This window comes from Polypterus senegalus, chromosome 4 (assembly GCF_016835505.1).
Source record: "Polypterus senegalus isolate Bchr_013 chromosome 4, ASM1683550v1, whole genome shotgun sequence".
In the NCBI taxonomy this organism is placed as follows: Eukaryota; Metazoa; Chordata; class Cladistia; order Polypteriformes; family Polypteridae; genus Polypterus; species Polypterus senegalus.
In genome coordinates this window covers 5839279-5864521 of record NC_053157.1, presented here as the reverse complement: position 1 = coordinate 5864521, position 25243 = coordinate 5839279, and the positions used below count along the sequence as shown (strand labels likewise).

Genomic DNA, 25243 nt, shown 5'->3' with positions numbered 1-25243 from the left:
TGTAGTGGTTAGCACCTACCAAAAGAGGTCTAAGGAAGGATGACCGGTGAACCAGCAACAGGGTCATGGGCGCTCAGGTCTCATTGATACATGTGAGGAGTGTCTAATACAATCCCACAGAAGTGCTACGGGCCATGAGAGAAAGCTGGCAGAATACACAATGCAGCCTTTAATTATTACAAAAGCTTGCAATGCACCATCTGTTGGAAAGACAGGGACATAGGAACCAGACAGACACACCTATACTTGTCCTTTTTATTAAGGTGGGCTACTTGTGGTACATATCTAAGATGGGTTGAAATCTAAGTAATCAACGTAAATAAACATCAGTATTAACATTTACAGTGCACCATGGAATAACTATGCCTCTGTTATATGCCATTTTGTATGAGATTTGTGAAAGCAGCATTAATGTTTGCAATGCACCATCTGTTGAAATGCCAATGTAATGTATATGTCTCTGGTATATGCCATTTGATATCGAATTTGAAAAAGGCGATGATGTGCCATCTGTTGGAATGACAAATGCAATGTATTTTAATGCTAGTAATGTTTGCGATGAACCCTCTCTTAGAATGACAAATGTAGTGCATTATGTCTATGTTATATGCCATTTGGTATGGGATTTGTTAAAGCAGTATTAATGTTTGTGATGCGTCATTTGTTGGAATGCAAAATGTGATGCATATGTCCCATTTTATGCCATTTGGTATGGGATTCATAAAATCAGTGTTAATGTATGTGATGCGCCAACTGTTAGAATGAGGAAGGGAAAGCATTTTATTACTAGAAATGTAGGCAACGAGCCCTGTGTTGTAATGACAAATGCAGTGCCATATGTCTCTGTTGTATGCCATTTGGTATGGGGTTTGTTAAAGCAGTGTTTTTGTGATGCACCATTTGTTGGAATGAAAAATGTAATGCATAAGACCCATTTTATGCCATTTGGTATGGGATTCATAAAAGCAGTGTTAATGTATGTGAAGTGCCATTTGTTGGAATTAGAAATGGAATGCATTTTATTACTAGAAATGTCCATGATGAGCCCTGTGTTGTAATGGCAAATGCAGTGCATATGTCTGTTATATGCCATTTGATATGGAATTCGAAAAAGTGATGATATGTCAACTGTTGGAATGACAAATATAATGCATTTTATTGCTAGAAATGTTTGCATTGAGGCCTCTGTTGGAATGACAAATGCAGTGCATTATGTCACTGTTATATGCCATTTGCTATGGGATTCGGAAAAGCAGTGTTAATGTTTGTGATGCACCATCTGTTGGAATAACCGAGACATAGCTACCAGACAGGCACATGTCCTTTTATTAAGGTGGATTTCAAAAACATTTAAATGAAATCTCTAATATGACTTGTTGGAGGTCTGTGCTGGGTTGAGAGGCCCAGAAATCCTTCTTGCCGTGGGTCTCAATATGAAGTCGGTCCCACCCTGGACTAGAGTCCTTTCCAGGCCTGTTTCAAGCCTTTGGCCCAATCTGTGTCCCTCGCCACCCTGAAATGGATTGAAGAAGTTGTAATTTGCGACCCCAGTGGACTCAATCCGTTGAAGTTGGCAGTGCCTGCACACCCCTCAAACTCCTCGGAGTGTTGCGCCAGGCTCGCTTTAACGGCTGCCACTTAGAGATTTTTGTGAAGGTCTGTCTGACAGCTTAGCAGACCTCCCAGCTAAACCACATCAGAGCTGCTTCTTCTGCACAATGTTAAAAAAAATACAGAAAGAACAACAAGAAGGAAATTATGGGCTGTTCCACTGAGTGTTATTTTTATCCTGTCACTTATCCTTAATTGAAAGTATCCTGATGTTAATTACATGATATTTTTATTGTAACTATAAATTACTGAACTGAAGTGCACTGCGTATGAGATAATAGATGACACCAGAATCCTAGTAAAAATAACCACAAGGCCGCGACGTTGGCTTCTCCAGGCCGTCTGTCACCCGGGCCACTCAGTTTGACTCTGGCTGGGCTGTGCACGGTGTGTTATGAGGCGCAGCACGTTATTTGCGTGATGAGATCCAGCTTTTCATTTCCTTTGCTCTAATAACAATATATGCGTCCTTTTCTCTTTAGGAAGCACAAGCAGAATTGCTACTGCGCACAGGAAATCCTACGAGGCCTGAGGCAACCTGTCGGGATCGTGAACTGCGGGGACGGATCACAGCGGCTCTTCATCCTGGAGAAAGAGGGTCTCGTGAAAATTTTAACTCCCAGAATGGAGCTGATCAAGGAACCTTTCCTGGACATCCACAAGATCGTTCAAAGTGGCCTCAAGGTAGAAAGCCAAACGTTATTAAAAATATGTTTTACGTGTTAAGGGTCTTTAAAGAGAGACGGGGATGTAAGATCATAATTTCTTCACCCTCTCGGCTTTCCTTTCCATTGTATTCCAAGTTGCTTAATGTGATGCCCAGGTGCCCGCGGGCATCGGCACCACCCTCTACTCGACCGAGATGGACCAGGGTGAGTGAGGAGACAGGAAACGTTTTATTAAAGTGTCCAAAATCATTCATAAATAATTCATTACATACGCCTTCTTTAAAATCGTGCCATTGAAACAAAAGCGTCTCCTCGGGTGTACCCACAAATAAATAAATTCTTTTAAAATCCAAACAAATCCGCTCACGCTATTCCATCGGACTTCTATTCAGGACACAGTAACAAAGCCCCCTCATTCCAGTTTGCCGCCCTGATCAGTGCCCCACCTTGAACAGTTTATGAGCGGTCACCACAACTCGCCTACTTGCCCACAAAATGAATGCTGCAACCCACTGGATCCTCCTGTCTGCTTGTGGCGAAACACGTTGAGGTCCGGGAAGACCACTGGCAGGTTTCTTCTTTAAAAACAGGTCGACTCGGGCTCTGTGGGTCCGTGCGCGGCGGAGGAGCTGGGCAGACACAGGGTATTGGGTGTGGTGCCCAGCTGATTGTTTAATTTGGTCTGCTGCCCCACATCGGCACTTGGCAAGTGGATTGCAATTTGAGCGTCACATCCACGGGAGTTTAAGGGGAGAGCCTGAGCAGAAGGAGAAGGGAAACAAAATGAGGAAAGGAAAGGAAAGGCAGAATCAAGGGGTGTGAGCCACCACTCTAGAGAAACCGAGGCAGAGCAGTCATTAGTGAGACGAGTGATGCTTCAAGGGCAGGTGACTCACGCTGAGCACCATGGAGGAGCGGCGAGCGACTGAGTACTCCGAGGATATGCAGACGCCAATGGTGTTGGGCTTTGGGCGTAGGACACAGAGAGTGGGGGCAACAGCTGTTGGGTCTCCACCTGACTGCAAGATCCAAAGGGGGAGCCGAGTGGGGATGGAAGACAGAAAGATGGTTTGGGCTGACGGAGGTCGAGGGAACTCGACATGTGCTGAGATTTATTGTTGGATTTATTGATTGCTGGTTTTTAGCTCCAGTGAAGAGCACTTCTTTCTGTCATGGATTATTATTATTGATTGATTAAGAAGAGCCCTTTATTATTCTGCATGTTTGTCTATTATACAGTGCCTTTCATATTATCTATCTATCTCTATCTATCTATCTATTATATAGTGCCTTTCTATGTATCTATTGTTTCACCAACAGGGGCTGTGCCAGCCACCCTACCCAACACAGACAGACGCAGGATGCCCAAGTTCAAAACACACACAACTTTTATTTTATTTTCCTTGTGGGAAACGCCTTCCCTGTCCCCACACGTCAAACACAGTCCAGTACAATCCCAATACAGTTTTCTCTTTTCCTTTTCTCTCCTCCACTCCTCCAAGCAAGCTTCATCCTCAGCCTCCCGACTCTGGCTATTTTAGGTCCGAAGTATTCCAGGTGCTCATGATTCTCTTCCAGCCGCACTTCCTGGTGCAGCAGAAGGGCTGCAGTCTAGGGCTCAGGAATCATCCAAGTGCCCCCTGGTGGTGACCACAGGTCCCAATAGGGCTGAGCTTCCAAGCTGTAAGCCCGTGGTCCCGATGCAATCCAGGGGGTGTCACCCTCTCTTGTTCCGGGGAAGGTATGGTTCCAAATATGTCTTCTCCTCCGGTCCTTTTTTCACAGGGGCATCCTGGTGTGGCAAGGTTCCCAGTCATCTGCCACACTATCCATCTATATATTAGATAGATAATGTGAAAGGCACTATATATTAGATTGACTTATAGATATGAAAGGCACTATATGATAGATAGAAGTGAAAGGCACTATATGATATATAGATAGATAGATAGATAGAATTGAAAGGCACTATATGATAGATAGAAGTGAAAAGCACTATATGATAGATAGAATTGAAAGGCACTATATGATAGATAGAAGTGAAAAGCACTATATGATAGATAGATATCTATCTATCTATCTTCTCAGACCCTTTCACCTTCTGTACACTTTTCCTGCACACTAAATTTGTAAATTTCGAGGACAAAGTGAAGGTATGTGATCAGAAAGGTTTACAAATATATTAAAATTCAAAAATGGAACCCTCTCCTTCACTGAAGTATTCAGAGCCTTCGTCCAGTACTTTGTAGAAACCCATTTAGAAGCAGTTCCAGCTCTGAGTCTTTCTTGTCTCTACAAGCTTTGCCCACCTGGATTTGGGCAGTTTATCCCATTCTTCCTGGCAGATCCTCTCAAGGTCCATTAGATGGGATCTCAATAGTCCGAACATGTCCTATGGAGTTTAGGTCTGGGATTTTGGCCGGGCCACTCAAGGACATCCAGCGGCTTGTCCCAGAGCCACTCCAGTGTTGCCTTGGCAGAACATTTAGAGTCAAGGAGAACCGTTGCCCCAACGATGAGGTGGCATCCTCTCTGGAGCAGGTTTTCTTTGAGGATCCCCCTGTATTTGGTTGTATTCATAACCTTCCCTTCAATTCTGCCTTTGTCTTACAAGAATTCATATTTTTTTGCTTATTATTTGACTGATGCCTTTATCTGAGGTGACATCTAACATTTGAGCTACAATTGGTTGCATTTCTTTTTCTCTTCTGATTGGAGCACAGGCAGCTGAAGTGACAAATGGTGTCAGCAGTGGGATTTGAACTCATAACATTAGTAAGTCCAAAGTCTTAACCAATCTGCCTCATCTTCCAGAATGAGTTTAATATAATTGAAGCACAGAAATATAAATCAAGGGAACAAATCTTATTATTCAGAAGTGAGATCCACAGTTTTGTAATCAAAGTAAAGTGTTTATTCACCACAAACAACTGTCCATACATCTCACCACAATGAGCACACAATGTAAATACTTTCAAATTGTAAAAAAAAAAAAATAAATGTCAAGACACTACTTTGAGAACCTGAGCCCATCGTGTGCGACTTTGCTGAGATCTCTGCTGAAGTTCAAGGGAAGACCCTTATGAGACCACAGGGGCTTTCTTTTCTCAAGAGAAAAATCTGAGAAGTGGGAGACGTTTTATTTCTTTCTGATCTCATTATTGTGTAGGTAACACTAAAAACATTATGGAGATCTCTTTTTTACTTTCCTGTGTTTGAAGTATAGGAAATGTATTGGAATTGTCCAAATATTCGATGTCGAGATTTTAATGAATCTCGACATCTTAGACCTCACTGAGTCCGAATATACCATTTTTGGAATTTGTGTGTGTGTGTGTGTATACAAAGTATAGGAAAAGTATTGGAATCCTCCAAAAATTCCATGTCAAGATTTTGATGAATCTCAACATTTTAGACCTCCCTGACTTTCTCATATACAAATTATAGGAAAAGTATTGGAATTGTCCAAAAATTAGATGTCCAGATTTTAATGAATCTCGACATCTTAGACCTCACTGAGTCCGAATATACCATTTTTGGAATTATGTCTGTGTGTGTGTGTGTATGTGTGTGTGTATATACGAAGTATAGGAAAAGTATTGGAATCCTCCAAAAATTCCATGTCAAGATTTTGATGAATCTCAACATTTTAGACCTTCCCAACTTTCTCATATACAAAGTATAAAAAGAGTACTGGAATTGTCCAAAAAGTCGATGTCTAGGTTTTAATTATTCTCGACATTTTAGACCTCCCTGACTTTCTCATATACAAATTATAAGAAGAGTATTGAAATTGTCCAAAAATTAGATGTCGATTTTAATGAATCTCTACATTTTAGACCTCCTTGAGTCCAAAAATACCATTTTTGGAATTTTGTGTGTGTGTGTGTGTGTGTGTGTGTGTGTGTGTATAAAGTATAGGAAGAGTGTTTTAATCATCCAAAAATTCCATTTCAAGATTTTGATGAATCTCGTTTTAGATCTCCCTGACTTTCTCGTGTACGCATTATAGGGAAAGTGTGGTAATCGTCCAAAAGTTCTATGTATTTTAGACCTCCCAGAGAACGAAAATACCATTTTTGGAATTATGTCTGTGTGTCTGTCTCTGTCTGTCTGTCTGTGTATGTCTGTATAAACACGATAACCTGAGTACGCTTTCACTTTGGTCAACCAAATTTTGCATGCAAGTGTGAGGTACAAAACGTAGATTTCTATCACCTTTTGGGCTATTTCCGTTACCCGGAAGTGGTACTTTACCTTTCATTTGGATTGCTTCATTCCAATGTGGGTGTTCAAGCTACACATTGCACACGTTCACCCTTCACTCCTCAGACTTTTCATAGACACAGGTTCTAAACTTTGAGTTATGGGGTTCATACGAGGGGTATTAGATATTTTACATATACGTATATATGATCAAGGATCCATCCATCCATCCATCCATCCATTATCCAACCCGCTATATCCTAACTACAGAGTCACGGGGGTCTGCTGGAGCCAATCCCAGCCAACACCGGGCGCAAGGCAGGAGACAAACCCCGGGCAGGGATCAAGGGTTCATTCTCTAATTAATAAATGGCCCCCTTCTCATAAGCAGCAGACACTCGGGAGTGGATGTAGAGCTCATTTATCGGACGTGTTGTTTACATTGTGTCTGGAGGATGGGAACGTATTTTGGCAGGAAGTTTATGCAGTACACATGCCTCAAGTTGGAGCCATTACAAAGATGCTAGCAGGATGGCGGAAAGGACATTCAACAGCTCCACCGGGGCAGGCTCTGCATCTTATCATCATTAAGGGTAATTGTTTGCAGATAAAATAACCATTACGACAATTAGAAGAAGCTTAAACCCGAGTGTCCCCAGAGTCTTATTTTGAGATGGTAGCCGTACCGTAGCTTGTAACTGGGTAACGTCCCAGTGGGGTGCGCGGACATGGGGCTGCCTGTTTATTCCGAGTCGGGACTGATCAACAGGACATCCTCATTTTTTTTACTTTTTTTTTTTTGCCCCAGGAGTTGAGGAGCAGAGCAGGAAAAGAAGATAATGTTTTATCATTTTACACGCACATGTTTAAGTTGCAGTGTTCTGTGCTTCCTTCGGTAGAATCCCTCGGTGCCAATTAACCTCCCTTCTTCCAAAACAATGCTCGAGTTGGAAAGAATCGTTTTCATTGTGGGTGTTCCTTGAAATTGTATGCCTCATACCACGCCATTACGAGACGCAGGCTACGCAGTTTGGAGCGCCAGCTCATTTTTCCACGAGGCTGCCTGTCAATTCTGAGGCTGCAGGGCTGTCCCACACACAGAGCCTCTTAATCCCTGTTTTATTTTTCTTCCCAGTTCAACAATGTTTTTCTTTGGTGTCGTAATTACGGTCTGACACTGCAATAAACAAGAGATTTGTACAGCGTTTTCGGCAGGCCATTCATTCCGCGGCGCTCGAGTATTAAAAGAAAACACATGCCAAGCGAGCCGAGTGCTCCTCTGGTCGGCTTGTACGGCGGGAATGGGAACAGCAAAGGCAAAGTGCTTTGTGAAACGGGATCATTTGAACCCGTCTCTCTGGGTCATTGGAGAGGGCATACCCCACTTCACAATAAGACAGGTGGCCTCTTTATATGCCGCTAGTGGAAAGTGCAATGATGTTGAGCGGGTTTTAGGGTTTGCTGGGCACCTGCCCCCACATTGATGGCCAAGAAGACACACCAAAACGATTCATAGTGAAATGGATGAGAGCAGAGGCGGCCTTAGGGGTGGGCATGGTGGGTGCCCAGTGCTGACCAACCCCACGCAAGGGGCCAGTTACGTCAAACGCTGTCACCAGAATATGTGGACTCTATAAACTTGCGCATGAATTTAATTAAAAATGATGTTAAGAAATGCCAGATTTTCTCATTACAGTATTCTGCTAAATTTTTTGCAAGATAACACGCAGACTTTATCAAAATATAACGATGTCTGTCTGTCAGTCAGTCATTTTCCAACCCACTATATCCTAACACAGGGTCATGAGGGGGTCTGCTGGAGCCAATCCCAGCCAACATAGGGTGCAAGGCAGGCGCCAGCCCTCCACAGGGCACACACACACTAAGCACACACACTAAGGACACTTTAGGATCGGCAATACACCTGACCTGCATGTCTTTGAACTGTGGGAGGAAACCCACGCAGACACGGGGAGAACATGTAGACTCCACGCAGGGAGGAACTAGAAAGCGAACCCGGGTCTCTCTACTGCGTGTGCCACCGTGCCGCCCTATATAACAATATAATCTATTTAAAAAAAAAAAGTGCAATTCATAATTCATGACAATACCACGACAGTGCGAAATGCGATGCGGTGTGTCATGCGGAAATTACCAGGGCTGCTTCTAGAAAAGGACTTGAGTCCTGAGTCTCGATATGCAGGATGTCAAAGTCATAACTCACGTTGACGTCACGCCAGCTGGTTATGATGATTTTGTGCATTAATATTCGGACATGTTTACGGGCTACACATAAAATGTGCGTTTCAGCGTTTTGCCAGGAAGTGTGAAGTTAATGTAGAGGTATAAGCGTGAAATCTCTTACCGGTTTCCTGGTTCAGAGACGAAAATCCACTTTTCTTGCCTTCCGATTGGAAAAGTCGTTTGATGACATCTTCCAAGTCTAATCAGGAAGCCAACCCAGTGACTAATGGACTATACCCCTTTTAGGAAGGGGTTATACTGTCAACCCTTTCTGGGCGATGAAGGTGGACTATGGAATGTTTTCAAAGACGTACCTGTCCTTGAAGAGGGATTTCCAAAGGATTTCTCTTAGAAGCATCATATATATATATAAGATATCTTATATATATATATATATATAATATAAATATTATAGGTCACACTCAGAACGCATACGCACACACGTCATTGGTGCCACACATTCCCAGCGTTCATCCCAGCAGGAATCAGCATGACATGTGCGTGAGTTTCATTGCCAGCAAAAAGTCGGGGGGCACAATGTGAATGTCTCTGTTTACGGTCGCCACTTTGTAGATCGATCTGCGCATCTCGATGTTTGATGAACGGTTTCGATGTGGTAAAGCAAAATGCCGACATATAGTCATGTGAAAAAGTTTGGGAACCCCTCTTAATTCTTTGGATTTTTGTTTCTCATTGGCTGAGCTTTCAAAGTAGCAACTTCCTTTTAATATACGACATGTCTTATGGAAACAGTAGGATGTCAGCAGTGACATGAAGTTTATTGGATTAACAGAAAATATGCATCATAACAAAATTAGACAGGTGTATAAATGTGGGCACCCAACAGAGATCTGACATCAATACTCAGCTGAGCCTCCTTTTGCTCCTTTGAGCCTCAGACGCTGTCCTCCTGTAGCCTGTAATGAGTGTCTGGACTCTGGATGGAGGTATTTCTGACCATTCTTCATACCAAATCTCTCCAGTTCAGTTCAATTTGATGGACAGCCTGCTTCAAATCATCCCATAGATTGTCGATGATATTCAAGTCAGGGGACTGTGACGGCCATTCCAGAACATTGTACTTCTCCCTCTGCATGAATGCCTTTGTAGATTTCAAACTGTGTTTTGGGTCCTTGTCTTGTTGGAATATCCAACCTCTGTGTAACTTCAACTTTGTGACTGATGCTTGAACATTATCCTGAAGAATTTGTTGATATTGGGTTGAATTCATCCGACCCTCGACTTTAACAAGGGCCCCAGTCCCTGAACTGGCCACACAGCCCCACAGCATGATGGGACCTCCACCAAATTTGACAGGAGGTAGCAGGTGTTTTTCTTGGAATGTGGTGTTCTTCTCCTGCCATGCAAAGCGCTTTTTGTTCTGACCAAATAACTCCATTTTTGTCTCATCACTCCAAAGCACTTTGTTCCAAAATGAATCTGGCTTGTCTTAATGAGCATTTGATACAACAAGCGACTCTGTTTGTGGCGTGAGTGCAGAAAGGGCTTCTTTCTCATCACCCTGCCATGCAGATGTTCTTTGAATTGTAGAACGATGTACAGATACACCATCTGCAGTGAGATGTTCTTGCAGGTCTTTGGAGGTGATCTGTGGGTTGTCTGTCACCATTCTCACAATCCTGCCTCATGTGCCACTCCTGGATTTTTCTTGGCCTGCCAGACCTGCTGGGTTTAACAGCAACTGTGCCTGTGGCCTTCCATTTCCTGATTCCATTCCTTACAGTTGAAACTGACAGTTTAAACCTCTGAGATGGCTTTTGTAGCCTTCCCTAAACCAGGAGACTCAACAATCTTTGTTTTCAGATCTTTTGAGAGTTGCTTTGAGGATCCCATGCTGTCTGTCACTCTTCAGAGGAGAGTCAAAGGGAAGGAAGCACAACTTGTAATTGACCACCTTAAATACCTTTGACCACTCGTGATTGGACACTCCTGTCTATGAAGTTCAAGACTTGACGAGCTCATCATACCAAGTAATCAGCACTGAGCAGTGACAGGCATTCAAATCAGCACAATGACAAGGGGACCCACATTTGTGCACAGCCAGGTTGTCACATATGATTTAATTTCATACAACTAAATACTGCGTCACTAAAAATCTTTGTTCAGAAAACACCGCAGTACTCCTAGGAAATGACAGACATGCCACTGTGATCTTTGTGTTGAAAGGAGAGTCAATTATTATGCAGGCTGAGAGCGGGTCCCAAACTTTTTTCATATGACTGTACAAATGCATTGGTGGTGCTTTTATATTCAAGCGTCGCATATTCCCCAAAGTAATTTCGCAGATGATATCTTGCACTCCCACCTGGTGGAATCTTCTGAGTTTACCTAAAGTATAAACGGCAGACCGCTGATGTAGCAGTAGAGCACGCGTCACGTCGCGTGAAGTATAAACCCGGCCTAACAAGCCCTAACATTTTAAATGAGGCCTGAGATTGGCAAGGATTGGTTTCTAATTAAGCAGTTGGGTTGGAAGGAAAACCTGTAGCCCCTGCGGTTCTCCAGGACCCCTGTATTAACCCTTTTAGGGCTCATTTATTTATTTATTTGTTTCTTTTCTCGCAGGGCTGAATATTTTTCCAAAAACGTAAAGCAAAGGTTCAACACATCAATCAACAAGAACAAAAATAATGTATTTTTGACAAATGCCTTGCATGTCATGTGAGCCGGCATATCATGTGATTCCACACGAGTATCACGTACGACGTATGATGACACTCAAAGCAGCCACTCGCACGCATTGCCACATTGCACTGCTTACAATATGAGCTGCACTGGTGCCGCCATTTCTGTCTGTCTGTTGTGCACACAACACCATCAGGTTGGTACGTTTTGTCCTCATATGTTGCAGGAAAGTCACGCCTGTATGGCACTGCTCTTTGTGATGGCCTTCCTCGCTTTGCAAAAAAAATACTGCACCATAGTCCACCAGCAAAGTCATCGACCACCTTCTTTTGGAAATCTGCCGCAGTCGTGGTGCTGTCACTGTTTACCTGCTTGAACAACATAGATGGCCAGGGTTCTTATCCGGCCGGGACGCCTCTTCATTGTATGGACAAGGGGAGCAAGCCTGGTCAGGACAGTACCTACCCCGAAACGCTAGATGGCAGCCCCTCTGGGTTGCATCGGGGACACAGGCATGGGATTTTAGAACTCAAGCCTGTTGGGGTCCGTGGCCACCACCAGGGGGGCGCTGCAGTGGTTCCTGAGCCCATGTGGGCGGTTCTTCTGCCACACCTGGCACACAAACGCTGTCTCCTCCACTCCTCTCCGGCAAGCTTTGTCTCCCTCCTGCCGACACTGGCTCCCAGACTGGTGGTTGCTGGCTCCTTTTATGGAAGGAGTGGAAGAGAAAGTGTTTGTGGGACTGTGTTGTGCCTGTGGGAATGGGGAAGGCGTTGCCCACAGGCGAAAGAAAAAGAAATAAAAACATTTATTTGTTTTGTAAGTGTGTCTGTCTGTGTCGGGTCAGGTGCACATATAGCGCCTTTGTTACAAGCCATTTGTCAGTGCAACCTCACGCATGCGATGGCCCCCATGTGTGTCAGATGAGCGAACCCGCTCAGCTGGCAGCCGATCACCTGGGGCGACATCGGCTGGGTCCGATCGGCTGACGCCGGCTCCTCACTCTCCTGCTCGATCTCCCAATCGCCTTCAAGAGAATCTGAGTCCGAAAAGTCAGAGTCCGACTCGGCGATAATGCGCGAAACATCGTCTGCTGAGTATTTTGCTTTCTGCACCCTCATGAGATGTCGATGCCATCTTGCCTCACGAACTCACGAACAACGCTGGGATTAGATGCCGAATCAATGGGTCTAACATTCCTCCAAGCAAAGAAGGGCCTACCTTGAACATAACGGTGAGTTTTGTCACCATTTACAGCTGATTATCACCCTGAATGTCGACTTTTGTTGACATGAGCTCTCAACCCCTCCTGTCAACCAAAAGTCGGCATCTGCCCTACAAGAGTTAAATCGTTATCAATCGGACCCGGGCTTTTGACCGGTATGTTTCAGCTGCCACCCAATGGCTGAGTATTACAACATTAGAACACTCTGGACTAGATCAGGCCATTCAGCCCAACAAAGCTCGCCAGTCCTGTCCACTTATTTCTTCCAAGAAAACATCAAGTCGAGTTTTGAAAGTCCCTAACATCTTACTGTCTACCACACTACTTGGTCGCTTATTCCAAGTGTCTATCGTTCTTTGTGTAAAGAAAAACTTCCTAATGTTTGTGCGAAATTTCCCCTTCACAAGTTTCCAACTCTGTCCCCGTATTCTTGATGAACTCATTTTAAAGTCACCGTCTCGATCCACTGGACTAATTCACTTCATAATTTTAAACGCTTCAGTCATGTTTCCTCTTAATCTTCTTTTGCTTAAACTGTAAAGGCTCAGCTCTTTTAATCTTTCCTCATAACTCATCCCCTGTACCCCTGAATCTGCCCAGTTGCTCTTCTCTGGAACTTTTCTTGTGAGGTTATATCCTTTTTGTAGCCTGGAGACCAAAACTGCATCCAGGACTCCAGATGAGGCCTCCCCAGTGTGTTATAAGGCGTCAGCAGAACCTCCTGTGACTTGTACTCCACACATCAAGGCGCTATATAACCTGACAGTCTGTTAGCCTTCTTAATGGCTTCTGAACACTGTCTGGAAGTCGATAGCTTAGAGTCCACTGTGGCTCCTAAATCCTTCTCATGAGGTGTACTTTCGATTTTCTGACCGCCCATTGTGTATTCAAACCTCACATTTTTACTTCCTATGTGTAATTCTTTACATTTATTGACGTTAAATTTCATCTGCCACAAATCTGCCCAATTCTGTCTGCTGTCCAAGTCCTTCTGTGATGATATAACGGATTCCAAATTATCTGCTAATCCACCTATCTTGGTATCATCTGCAAACTTAACCAGCTTGTTCCTTATATTCCTATCTAAATCATTTTTATATATAAAAAATAGCAGCAGCCCTAGCACTGCCCCCTGCTGGTCACTACTCTTAACATCGGCCAGTTTTGATGAGGTTCCTCGCATCATTGCCCTCTACTTCCTGTGTCTGAGCCAATTCTGCATCTAAAAACATCACCCTGAACTGCCACTCCTTTTAGTTTGACGCCCAACCTCTCATGAGGCACCTAATCAAATGTTTTCTGAACGTCAAGATATATCATCTCATCTGCTCCACTTTGATCGTATCCTTTTGTTGCCTCCTCATTGAATTCCAGCATATTCATAAAAAAACAACCTCCCTCTTCTGAACCCACGCTGACTGTTCAGAATAACTCCTGTCCTTGCCATGTGTTGCTCAATCTTATCCTTAATAATTCCTTCCATTACACGAGGAAACGCAGGGCGTGGTCAGCTACGACTGCGACATTTCCCAATCCTGAGCGGTGGATAACAGATGTGTCCTTGCACCACCGTTGTTGGGCATTTTGTTCTCCATATTCCTCAGGCTGGGAGCACACGCTGATATAGCACATCGCCGCACCCACCACCCGACAAACCATCTGGATTGTGAACTTTGCATTCAAGAGCTCTGTCGTTGGCATCAACCTACAAACCGGAAAAACGGGAAGCTGTTCAACTTCGTTTGCCGCAGGACAAAGACCAAGATTTGTGCGATCCTCAATAGAGAATTGCTGTTTGCTGATGATGTGGCCCTGAGCTAATACTCTGAGGCGGCCGTTTTCACTTTTAACTGCCGGGAGTTTGTGCTGACTATGGGCATCAAGAGGATCAACGTCATGGGCCAGGATGTCCCTGCCCCACCCTCGATTAGCACTGATGGCCCACCGAGCACTTCACTTACCTGGGCTCCATCATCAGCAGAAACCTATCACTCGATAGTGAACTCGACAGGCAGATTGCACCCGTGTGCTTCCTGTTAGGTTACTCTCTCTCTGATGCTGGGAAAACCAGACTGCCCACTGACATCTGTGACGGTGAGGGTCCGGCTCCTTGCTCCCTCTTCTCATTTGGAGAGCCTCTTGAACCTGACACCATTAACAGTCATGACTGGGATGAGCTGTGCAATGAGGACGCCACACAAAGCAAAGTGTGCAGCAAACGGTGTCCAAATAAATACTGCAGTATTTTAAAACAGACCATAAATAAATAAATTCATAAATCCGTGTGAAAAAGTGGAGGTTAAAATAATCCAGATAAATCCCATTAAAACGAGGTTCAAATCCACTGGTAGGAACGATCATGTTTTTTGGGAAAAAAACCCGGTGTCTTCTTTTGTCGCAATGGAGGAGTTGCCCTATCAGCAGACGCCACTGACCTTCATCAGGTTTGGCTGCCATACGTCCCCTGCCTATGTACAGACCAAGACTCGGGCCCTGAACGACCAGGGTGTTCACAAAGGCACTCACATGGGTGCTAACCACACACCCCCCAAAGTGAGCCATCCAAACTCCTGGGGGCCTCATGCATAACGCTGTGCGTAGAACTCACACTGTAACATGGCGTACGGACAACAGCAGAAATGTGCGTACGCACAAAAAAATCCAGAAGCACAAATCTGTGCGTATGCCAACTTCTACGTTCTTCTGCTCCATAAATCCTGGTCAGTGTGGAAATTAACACACGTGCACACACCTGCTGTCCCGCCCTATCTCCTCCCAGAATTACGCCTCTTTGAATATGCAAATCAATATAAATAGCCCTTAAAATCAGCGTTTGGTGAAAAGGCAATGGCAGATGCACGGTGGGAAAATTGAAGAATTTCAGCAAATACCAAGTGGAGGCAAAGAAAAACATACAATTTGTTGGTTTAAACAGTGATATAAACAACAAAAGGAAGCTGATCGAGTGACATAGAGTAGCGGAGAAACTCCAAAGCTCAAGTTTACAAAGTCGCACAGTGCTCGAAATAAAAAAGAAGTTGTCAGATATCAAAGTCGCCGTGAAAAGACAAGTCGTAGCCCACTGTCTGAGTGTCACATGAAAGCTTATTGGGGTACACAGTGGGGGAAAAAAACACGAAATGTCAAATTTAATCTTAAAATTTCCACTTTAGTCACGTAGTTTATTTTGTCATTAAAGTAGAACATCATAAACTTCATCATAAAATCATTTAATTTACTCGTTTCTCAAATCCCATCGTAACTAAAGTAGCACGTTACACGCTTTGTTTTGTATTTGATCTTCTATGTGCTCTATGTGTGTGAATCACTATGTGCTTTTTAAACCGGCTTTCTCTTCCTCTGGCTGGACACAGAATCCATGACATTTCTGATATTACAGCTCTCTGAATAATTTAAATATTGAGATGTATACGTGATATCATTTTCATGATGATAGGAGTTAAAGCACGTTATTAAACATGGGGACAAGGTGGCGCAGTGGTTCTTCATGTCTCACGCAAGATGCTTGCTGCGCCGTGCGTGACCTTCGATGAGATAATTTACTGCAGCAGTCCTGTCTTTCTCAAACGTACTCACCTCCAATTCCTGTCCTTCCTTTTCTTTCTCCAAATACCCAATCTACACAAATCAGCTCTGTAATAGACGTTAAGCCATCTGTAAGCTTAGAACGCCGATTCTTCAAAACTTTAAAGGAACATTGAAATATCTTTGTAGTTAGTACATGTTTAATTATTTCATCCATCTATCCTTCCAGTGTCATGTCGGCACCAGCAAGAATACAGCGCGAGGTAGGAACAATCCGTGAACGGAGCTCCAGCTCGTCGTTACCGCTGTCCACTGTGTCCTCACACGTTTAATTATTAACAATAAAGATTATTTAAATGATGTTAACGTTTTATCTGTATAATATAATAAACATATTTTGCCGCATTTTATCTTTAAAATGATATCGTCATCATATGTAAATACGCTACTTTTTAAAGTGGCGCAGGTTGTGTAATATTATAACTGTATCGCACGTTTACAGTGAGGTGATTGAACTTAAGTACAGACAGTTCTACAAGATGCACTTGATGGACTGATTGAGTGTGTTTAGAGCTCTTGGGATGAAACTGTTTCTGAACCACGAGGTCCGTACAGGAAAGGCCCTGAAGCATTTGCCGTATGGGGGCAGTTCAAATAGACAGCAAGGCTGAGGCAGTGTGTGCTTGATGCTGTATCCCGATAATTCTCTTTCCATTAAGCTGCTGTACAGTTGTGATTCACACTCAGATACAGTGATATAAATGCCCTGAGTGGTGCATTGAGAGTAAAACGGGAGAGTAACGGGAGCAGCTGAAAGGAGAAGGTGCAGTGAGAGTAACAACACTAAAGCAGCTATGGTACAGTAGTACCTCGGTATACGTCCGCTTTGGTATAAGTCCAACTTGGTATACGTCATGTTAGGACGCAAAAAATTTTGCTTGGCATACAACTTTTGTTTGGAATACAACTTGCATGTCTAGAACACTGCGCACTACCCTTGTACAAAGCCACAACTGCCCACGAGCATCAGTACGCCAGTTTCTAGCATTCGGTGAACAACCCGCGCTATAACTCTTTGTGAATTTTCATGTGATTTTGTGTTTTTTCGCGTAAATTTGAATTGATTTTTGAAAAGTATGACGGTGGCATGCGTATCCGGGACTTGGCTGCTGCATACCGTATGCTGAGAACGACGGCATCTACGATTGTGAAAAACAAAGACGTTATTAGAAAGTAAATTGAGGTTCAATTTTCATTTATTTCATCTAATTGCTTTTGTATTTATGTATTTTAGTATTAAGCAGTGTTTAAATTATTTTATACAACCCCATCAATGTATAATATGCCAATAACAACAGGAATTTTTTTTCATGGGAACACATTAATCATTTTCCCTTTATTTCTTATGGGAAAAATTCGTTTGGTATACGTCAAAGGATCTGGAATGGATTAAGGACGTATACTGAGGTACCACTGTATTTGAAGTAGTTTGGCCATTCTGTGGACCATTATATTGTTACAGGTTGATTAGAATCAGATGCCTTAAACTAATAAACAATATTAATTAATTAATTTCAGTGTATATGATAAAGCCACGTCAGGGATGTGGATCTAAAAAAGAAAGGGAAACCACACTGGAACAAAAGCACTGCTCTGACACTGGGTGCTTCCAGTTTGCAAAACCGAGCGCAGAACTTGCGTACGCCAGGGTTTGAGCTACCGTGAAAATGTGCGTGTCTTAACACCAGGTTTAGGTTTTATACATCGTGATTTGATGATGGAAACGTTCGTACGCACTGCTCATACATGAGGCCCCTGCTCACTCGCGCTCCCCAACATAGCCCAGCGGGAGAGACCCATTCTGACTGCCCCCGAGTGTCGGCCGTACACTCCTTACAGGGGCTCTTCTTTCAGCTGCTTGCCTTCTCTCCAACGAGCCTTCACCCGCTCGCTCACTCCCGCACTGGCTCTTTCACCTTCTGCCTTGACTAACCTTCGTTCTCCTTCTTCTTCCCCTCCATCTCACACTCGCACTTCCCCTTTGTAAAAATGAGATGTATGGCGACTAGCAGCTCCCAGCATCCGTTACGACCACGAGCGATTTCACACCTGTGTACTTAAGCGTGGGACCGCCCACATCACGTCCCGGGGACCTACTTCGATTATTTATTTAAAATGGTGATCTCACTTTACCACAACATCTCAGTAAAGATAACCGAGCCTTTTACCCTCTAGTTAGGGGCATTAAAAAATAACCCCAGTGTAAACTTGCCCCGTGCGGATCGACATGTCTGTAAAATTCTGTCATTTGAGTCCTTGGGATTAGACTAAAAATTCTGCCGGTACTCCTTATTGTTTGATAAACTATCCTTTTGGAGGCCTGGAGGATTACTGACATGCATATTTTTTACCGAATTTTGTGGGGAATGGGGGGTGCAAACGGACATATTGTGCTAATGTGCTCAGAACTGTGGGTTCACACTGTGACATGTACTGTATATCAACTATTAGTATGCCATGATATCCACAATTTATATAAAAACCCAGCGAGAATGGGGTACCCCTTGGAGGTGCGATCAAGCATATTGTTGTTATAAATAAGAGCTGCTAAGGTGCTCAGAATTGTGGGTAGGCACTGCTCCACATACTTGGTACACATACACCACCACCACCTACTCAAAGCATCATGATGTACCAACATTGATGGAAAGCCAGAAGTCTACGTGACCACCATCATCAGGTCCTTCCATGAAAACCCTAAATACAAAGAGGACTGTTTGACTTATGTTAGGTAGATTGCCCAGAGGGGACTGGGTGGTCTCGTGGTCTGGAACCCCTACAGATTTTATTTTTTTTCTCCAGCTTTTGGAGTTTTTTGTTTTTCTGTCCACCCTGGCCATCGGACCTTACTTATTCTAATGCTAATTAATGTTGACTTATGTTTATTTTTTATTGTGTCTTCTATTTTTCTATTCATTTTGTAAAGCACTTTGAGCTACATTTTTTTGTATGAATATGTGCTATATAAATAAAGGTTGATTGATTGATAAGGCACAAACGGTATTGACGTACTGTACAGGTGCACTTCGAGCACTCGCTTTACCTCCTGGCGTTACAGTCGTGGTCAAAAGTTTTAAGAATGACCCAAGTGTTGATTTTCACAGTTTGCTGCTCCAGTGTTTTGAGATCTTTGTGTCAGATGTTTCTCTGGGATGCTGAAGTAGAATTACAAGCAGTTCAGAAGTTTCAAAGGCTTTTATTGACAACATGAAGTTTATGCACAAAGTCCATATTTGGCCCTTCTTTCTTTATCAGGACCTCTATAAATTCACCCTGGCAGGCTGGTAATCAGCCTCTGGGCTAAATCCTGACTGATGGCAGCTGCCCATTCTTGCAGAATCAGAATTGATGGTTTTTTTGTTTGTCCACCCGCCTCTTGAGGATTGACCAGAAGTTCTCAATGGGATTAAAGGTCTGGGGAGTTTCCTGGCTATAGACCCCAAATGTCGATGTTTTGTTCCCCGAGCCACTTAGTTGTCACTTTTGCCTTATGGCCCGGTGCTCCATCATGCTGGAATAGACATTGTGGGTCACCAAACTGTTCTTGGATGACTGCATGCATTACAAAATACATTCCAGAGGAAGGCGCGCTATAAACATTAACTCTTTGAGGGCTGAATATTTTTTCCAAAAAACAAAGTTTTTTGAAAAGCCCACAATGCACCAGTTTCACACATAAATCCACATGAAATGTCTGTCGCTACGTGCTGTGGCTGCTGTTGGCGCCTGTTTGGCATCTCTTGCAGCAGTGGCTGCACAGGGGCGGCTTAATGGCCAGCAGGAATGCATGGCACGCCGGCTACCTCTCTGTCTTTGCACAACGGGTGGGCGACGGTGGCAGTCGCAGTGTGATGCAATCTGGTTTGTACCTCTCGTCATCACAAGTGGTGGTCCTCCTAGGCGAACGCCGCTGTAAGCGTATCATCTACGTGTTCAGCACCACGATCAGCTGGGGACCGATAGGCTGATGCTGGTACCTCATTTTCATTTTCGATGTATATCTCCAGATCAATTGCATCAAACTCAGACTCCGAAAAGTCAGAGTGCGATTTCAGCGATAATACGTAAAACGTCCATGGAGAATTTTGCTTTGCACATATGCTTTAGTATCTCCAGATGTTTGCTTTTCGCTTCTTATGCACGCGCAGGGAATCGACGTCAAATCAACAAAGCTACGTAACTTTCCCTCAAGCAAAGAGAGTCGAACTAAAAAGTAAGGGCGGGTTTTGTCGAAATTTACAGCTGATTACCATCCTCTACCCCAGAATTTCGACAAAAGTCAGCATCAACCCTAAAAGAGTTAACACTGAAGTCTTGGATGATTATTTACATTTCAACCTGTCTTAGATGGGTAGCACTGTTCGCCCACCTTAACAAAAGGACAAGTTTCGGTCTTTCTGTCTGGCAACTGTGACCCTGTCATTCCAACAGATGGTGCGTCACAAACATTTGTAGTAATAAAATGCATAGAAGATGTCATTGCAACAGGTGGCACACCACAAGCATTAACACTGCTTTTAAGAATCCCATACCAAATGGCATATAACAGAGACATGCATTGCATTTGTAATTGTAATACACTTCATTACTACAAAAGTTTCTGATGTGCCATCTGTTGGAATGACAAATGCAATGCATTTCAAAATGTATTCCATTAGATGGTGCACTGCAAACATTCCTGTGGTCTACGTTGATTATTTTAGTTTTCAACCCATCTTAAATGGGCATCACAGCTAATTTCTAATAATGACTTAAGTAGATAGATAGATACTTTATTAATCCCAAGGGGAAATTCACATAATCCAGCAGCAGTATACTGATACAAAGAAACAATATTAAATTTAAATAGTAATAAAAATGAAAAGAATTAAAATAAAATTAATGTTCGCATTTACTCCCCGGGTGGAATTGAAGAGTCGCATAGTGTGGGGAGGAACGATCTCCTCAGTCTGTCAGTGGAGCAGGACGGTGACAAAAGTCTGTCACTGAAGCTACTCCTCTGTCTGGAGATGACACTGTTCAGTGGATGCAGTGGATTCTTCATGATTGACAGGAGTTTGCTTAGTGCCCGTCGCTCTGCCACAGATGTTAAACTGTCCAACTTTAATCCTACAATGGAGCCTGCCTTCTTAACAAGTTTGTCCAGGCGTGAGGTGTCCCTCTTCTTTATGCTGCCTCCCCAGCACACCACCGCGTAGAAGAGGGCACTCGCCACAACTGTCTGGTAGAACATCTGCAGCATCTTACTGCAGATGTTGAAGGATGCCAACCTTCTCAGAAAATATAGTCTGCTCTGAGCTTTCTTACATAGAGCATCAGTATTGGCAGTCCAGTCCAATTTGTCATCCAGCTGCACTCCCAGATATTTAAAGGTCTGCACCCTCTGCACAGTCACCTCTGATGATCACGGGGTCCATGAGGGGTCTGGGCCTCCTAAAATCCACCACCAGCTCCTTGGTCTTGCTGGTGTTAAGGTGTAAGTGGTTTGAGTCACACCATTTAACAAAGTCTTTGATTAGCTTCCTGTACTCCTCCTCCTGCCCTCTCCTGATGCAGCCCACCATAGCAGTGTCATCAGCGAACTTTTGCACGTGGCAGGACTCCGAGTCATATTATTTTCCGAGTCGTATTATTATTTTTTATTTTTTTTAATGCTATAATTTTCTGTTTTACGTCCACTTTGTCACTGTTGGAATTTATTTGCGTCTTTTTCTGAAATCACTTTGTTTTGTGATACTGTTCTTATGCTGTCACCATGGTAATCGAGGTTTGCCGTGATGAGGTATAAGGGTCACACCTTTCACTTTAACCACTGGCTCTTAGCACTCTCACCCACTCACTCTTTTTTGTTTTTTTGTATTTGATTAAAGATCGGCTCAAATTCCTGGTTTTAGAACTTAGCGTGTTTCCTGACTTGCATTTCATCTTCTGATCGTCACATCAAATTATTAACCTTAAGACAGACAGGCGTGCCACGTGTATGGAATATCATTGCTCAAATCTCGCCCTTCCTCAGTCACTGGCGCTGTCCCCTTACTCAAGTCAAGTCAAGTGACCTTACTGTCATAGCATCCATACCCCATATTGCAGCATCCGGTGGCACTAATTCATAAACACAGCACAAGTGCAAGGCGGGTAAAGAACTATACAGGGGGTCCTTGGGTTTACGACACAGTTCTGTGCCTACAACAGTGATGTAACCCGAATTTTGAGTGTAGGTTGAAACACACCCTAGCCTAAGTCACTTACCTATCCTAACACATTTGCAAAATAATAATCTAGAACGTAAAAACGGGCGGCACGGTGGCACAGCAGGTAGCGCTGCTGCCTCACAGTAAGGAGACCCGGGTTCGCTTCCTGGATGTTCTCCCCGTGTCTGCGTGGGGTTTCTTCCCACAGTCCAAAGAAATGCAGGTGAGGTGCATTGGTGATCCTAAATTGTCCCTATTGTGTGCTTGGTGTGTGTGTGCCCTGCGGTGGGCTGGTGCCCTGCCCAGGGTTTGTTCCTGCCCTGTATTGGCTTGGATTAGCTCCAGCAGACCCCTGTGACCCTGTAGTTAGGATTAGTGGGTTGGATGGATAGAACATAAAAACACAACTAAGCCAAAGGAAAAGGGAATAAATATACTGCACTGTAGTAACAGAAAAAATGACAAAAAATGAGTGTCAAAATCTTCTGATCTTTTTACAATGTCTAATTTCACTTCCATTGTGATGGCTTCCCTCTTCTTCGAAGCACTACCATCTGAAGACTCTGACTTTTGTTTAGGAGCCATGATGAGGGCCAAAACGTCACCAAACAAAGCAACACAAGCTGCACACGCAATCAAACTAGTTCACCAACTTCCTCTCTCATACGCCACGTTACTGCGTATTCTTCCTCTGCATGCAACCAAACTAGTTTGCCCACGTAGTCTGTAAGTACGACACTAATAGCGTAAACCGAAACACTCACGTCTCCATTTTTTTTACGTTTTTATAGGAGTGAGCGTTGTAAACTTGAAACGTCGTATGTCGAGATGTTGTAACCCGAGGACCCCCCTGTACTACACTAGAAATAGATAAATAAATACAGAAATAACAGGTAGGTGAATAGATAGTGTAGCCAGCAGGGGGCGCTGCAGCACCCCTAACTCCCAACACAATGGTACGGACACCAGCGTTATTTCAAAGTTTAATCCCATGAACTCCTTGTACACAAAGGTTTCAAAGAATACAATTTTAACTGCTTGTTTTTGTAACGCCTTGTCTGCGTCTCTCTCACGTCGCCTGGTTTATTTTCAGTATGACCAGTCGATTTATTGATTTGATTTACTTTGTTAATCCCTGAAGGGAAATCGTCTTCTCAATTCTGCATAAGCTTTGGAGGGGTCAGAGTGTAGCCATCTTCAGCTCCTGCTCGTTTTTTGGGGGTCTTGTCCCCTTAAGTTTTCTCTTCAGCATACAGAAGGCCTGCTCAGTTGGATTGAAATTGGGTGACTGGCTTGGCCATTCGAGAGTTTTCCATCTTTTTTTTTTTTCTTACCATTGTGCAGCGCCCCCTGGGGCAATTTTCAAGTTAGGGTGCCCTGTTGGTTGAACTGTTGCAAGGCATGTGGTGGGTACGGGGCATCACAGATGGCATCAGAATAACATCACGAGAGTTATTTGGGCTTAACGTTGTCCAGCAGATCTTTACCTGTCACACTGAGGCTGACTCGGGCTTCACCGTATTTATAAAGACTTGCGAGTCACGCCTGGGGCTGGCGCCAACGAGGTCAATCGGGTTCTGTTAATGGAGCATCCTTTGAATAGTTAGAGTTTGGTGCTGCATTGTCACCTGCTGCACCTGGGTCCCAATCCGGGGGTCTCACATTGTGGTGGGCGTGGCAGTGCCCTGTAATCAGCGCCAGCTCCCACTGTGTATTGATTAAGATTTGGTCTGCCTCAGTGTCAAAAGGGGAGACTTTCATTGGCTGATGGCACCACAGTTACTTTGTGAGAGGTGTATTGGGTGCTTTTAGGGGGTCTTATACCGTGTCCTCCTCCATAATGTGTGCAACAAAGACTCATTTTTCTTTGATCTCCCCCTCTGCTCCACAGCTGAAAGTCCCAAATCCAACACTTTTGTGATTAAAGTGCACACGGCAGACTTTCATTTAAGGGGATTTCCAGGCATTTCGGTCCCGCCAGCACTTATTCTAATTTATCCCCCCATTTCAGGTCCCCATAATGTTTGGACACAGCAATGGCAGGTCTGTTAAAGCCATTGTCATCTTTAGTCCCTTGTCACATATTCCAGCATGCAATGATGGCTTGAAGTCTGCGATTCACAGACATCACCAGGTGCTGAGGGTCTTCTCTGGTGATGCAGCCATCTTCCTGCATCCTGCTTGTTTTCGGGGGGGTCTTGTCTCCTCAGGTTTTCTCTTCAGCATATGGAAGGCCTGCTTATTTGGATTTAAATCATCTGACTGGCTTGGCCATTCTAGAATCTTCTATTTTTTACCTTTTGTGTGGCCTCACCAGTGTGTTTGGCTTATTATCTTGTTGGTGGATGAAGTGCCGTCCACTGAGTTTGGTGGCATCTGCTGGAACTCGAGCAGATCAGATGTTTCCACACACCTCAGATTTCATTGTGCCGCTGCCGTCAGCCGTTCCATCGTCAGTGAAGAGACGTGTGACTGGACCTGTGGCAGCTATAAAGCACGGCCACGTTTAACAGATGAGGTGGTCTGCTTTAGCAGTTCCTCTTCGTTTCCACACTGATGAGATTCATCTTTGTCTCCTTGGTCCACAAGATCTTTTCCCAGAATTCTGCAAGCTCTTTGAAGTCACAAATTGTAATCTGGCCGTCCTGTTTTTGTGGTCTCCATGCCGCAGTGTGGCCTCTGTGTTTTCTGTTCGTGACGTCTTCTGCTGGTTAGTCGTCTCTGACACGTCCACATCGGACCCCCTGTAGTCCGTTTCTGGTCTGTCAGACAGATGTTTGGGGTCTTTTTCTTGACCATAGTGAGGATTCTTCTGCCCTCAGCAGTGGAGGTCGTCCTTGGCCCCA

The 25243-nt window shown here is 43.9% G+C and overlaps 1 protein-coding gene across 1 annotated transcript in view; it reads left to right on the top strand.

Moving 5' to 3' along the window:
• Window positions 1-25243, top strand: part of LOC120527109 (hedgehog interacting protein) — a 215047-nt gene that overhangs the window by 54292 nt on the left and 135512 nt on the right. Inside the window, exon 4 of the mRNA XM_039750200.1 lies at window positions 2094-2295. Within this exon, the coding sequence (XP_039606134.1) occupies window positions 2094-2295 (202 nt within the window). The remainder of the gene's footprint in view (window positions 1-2093; window positions 2296-25243) is intronic.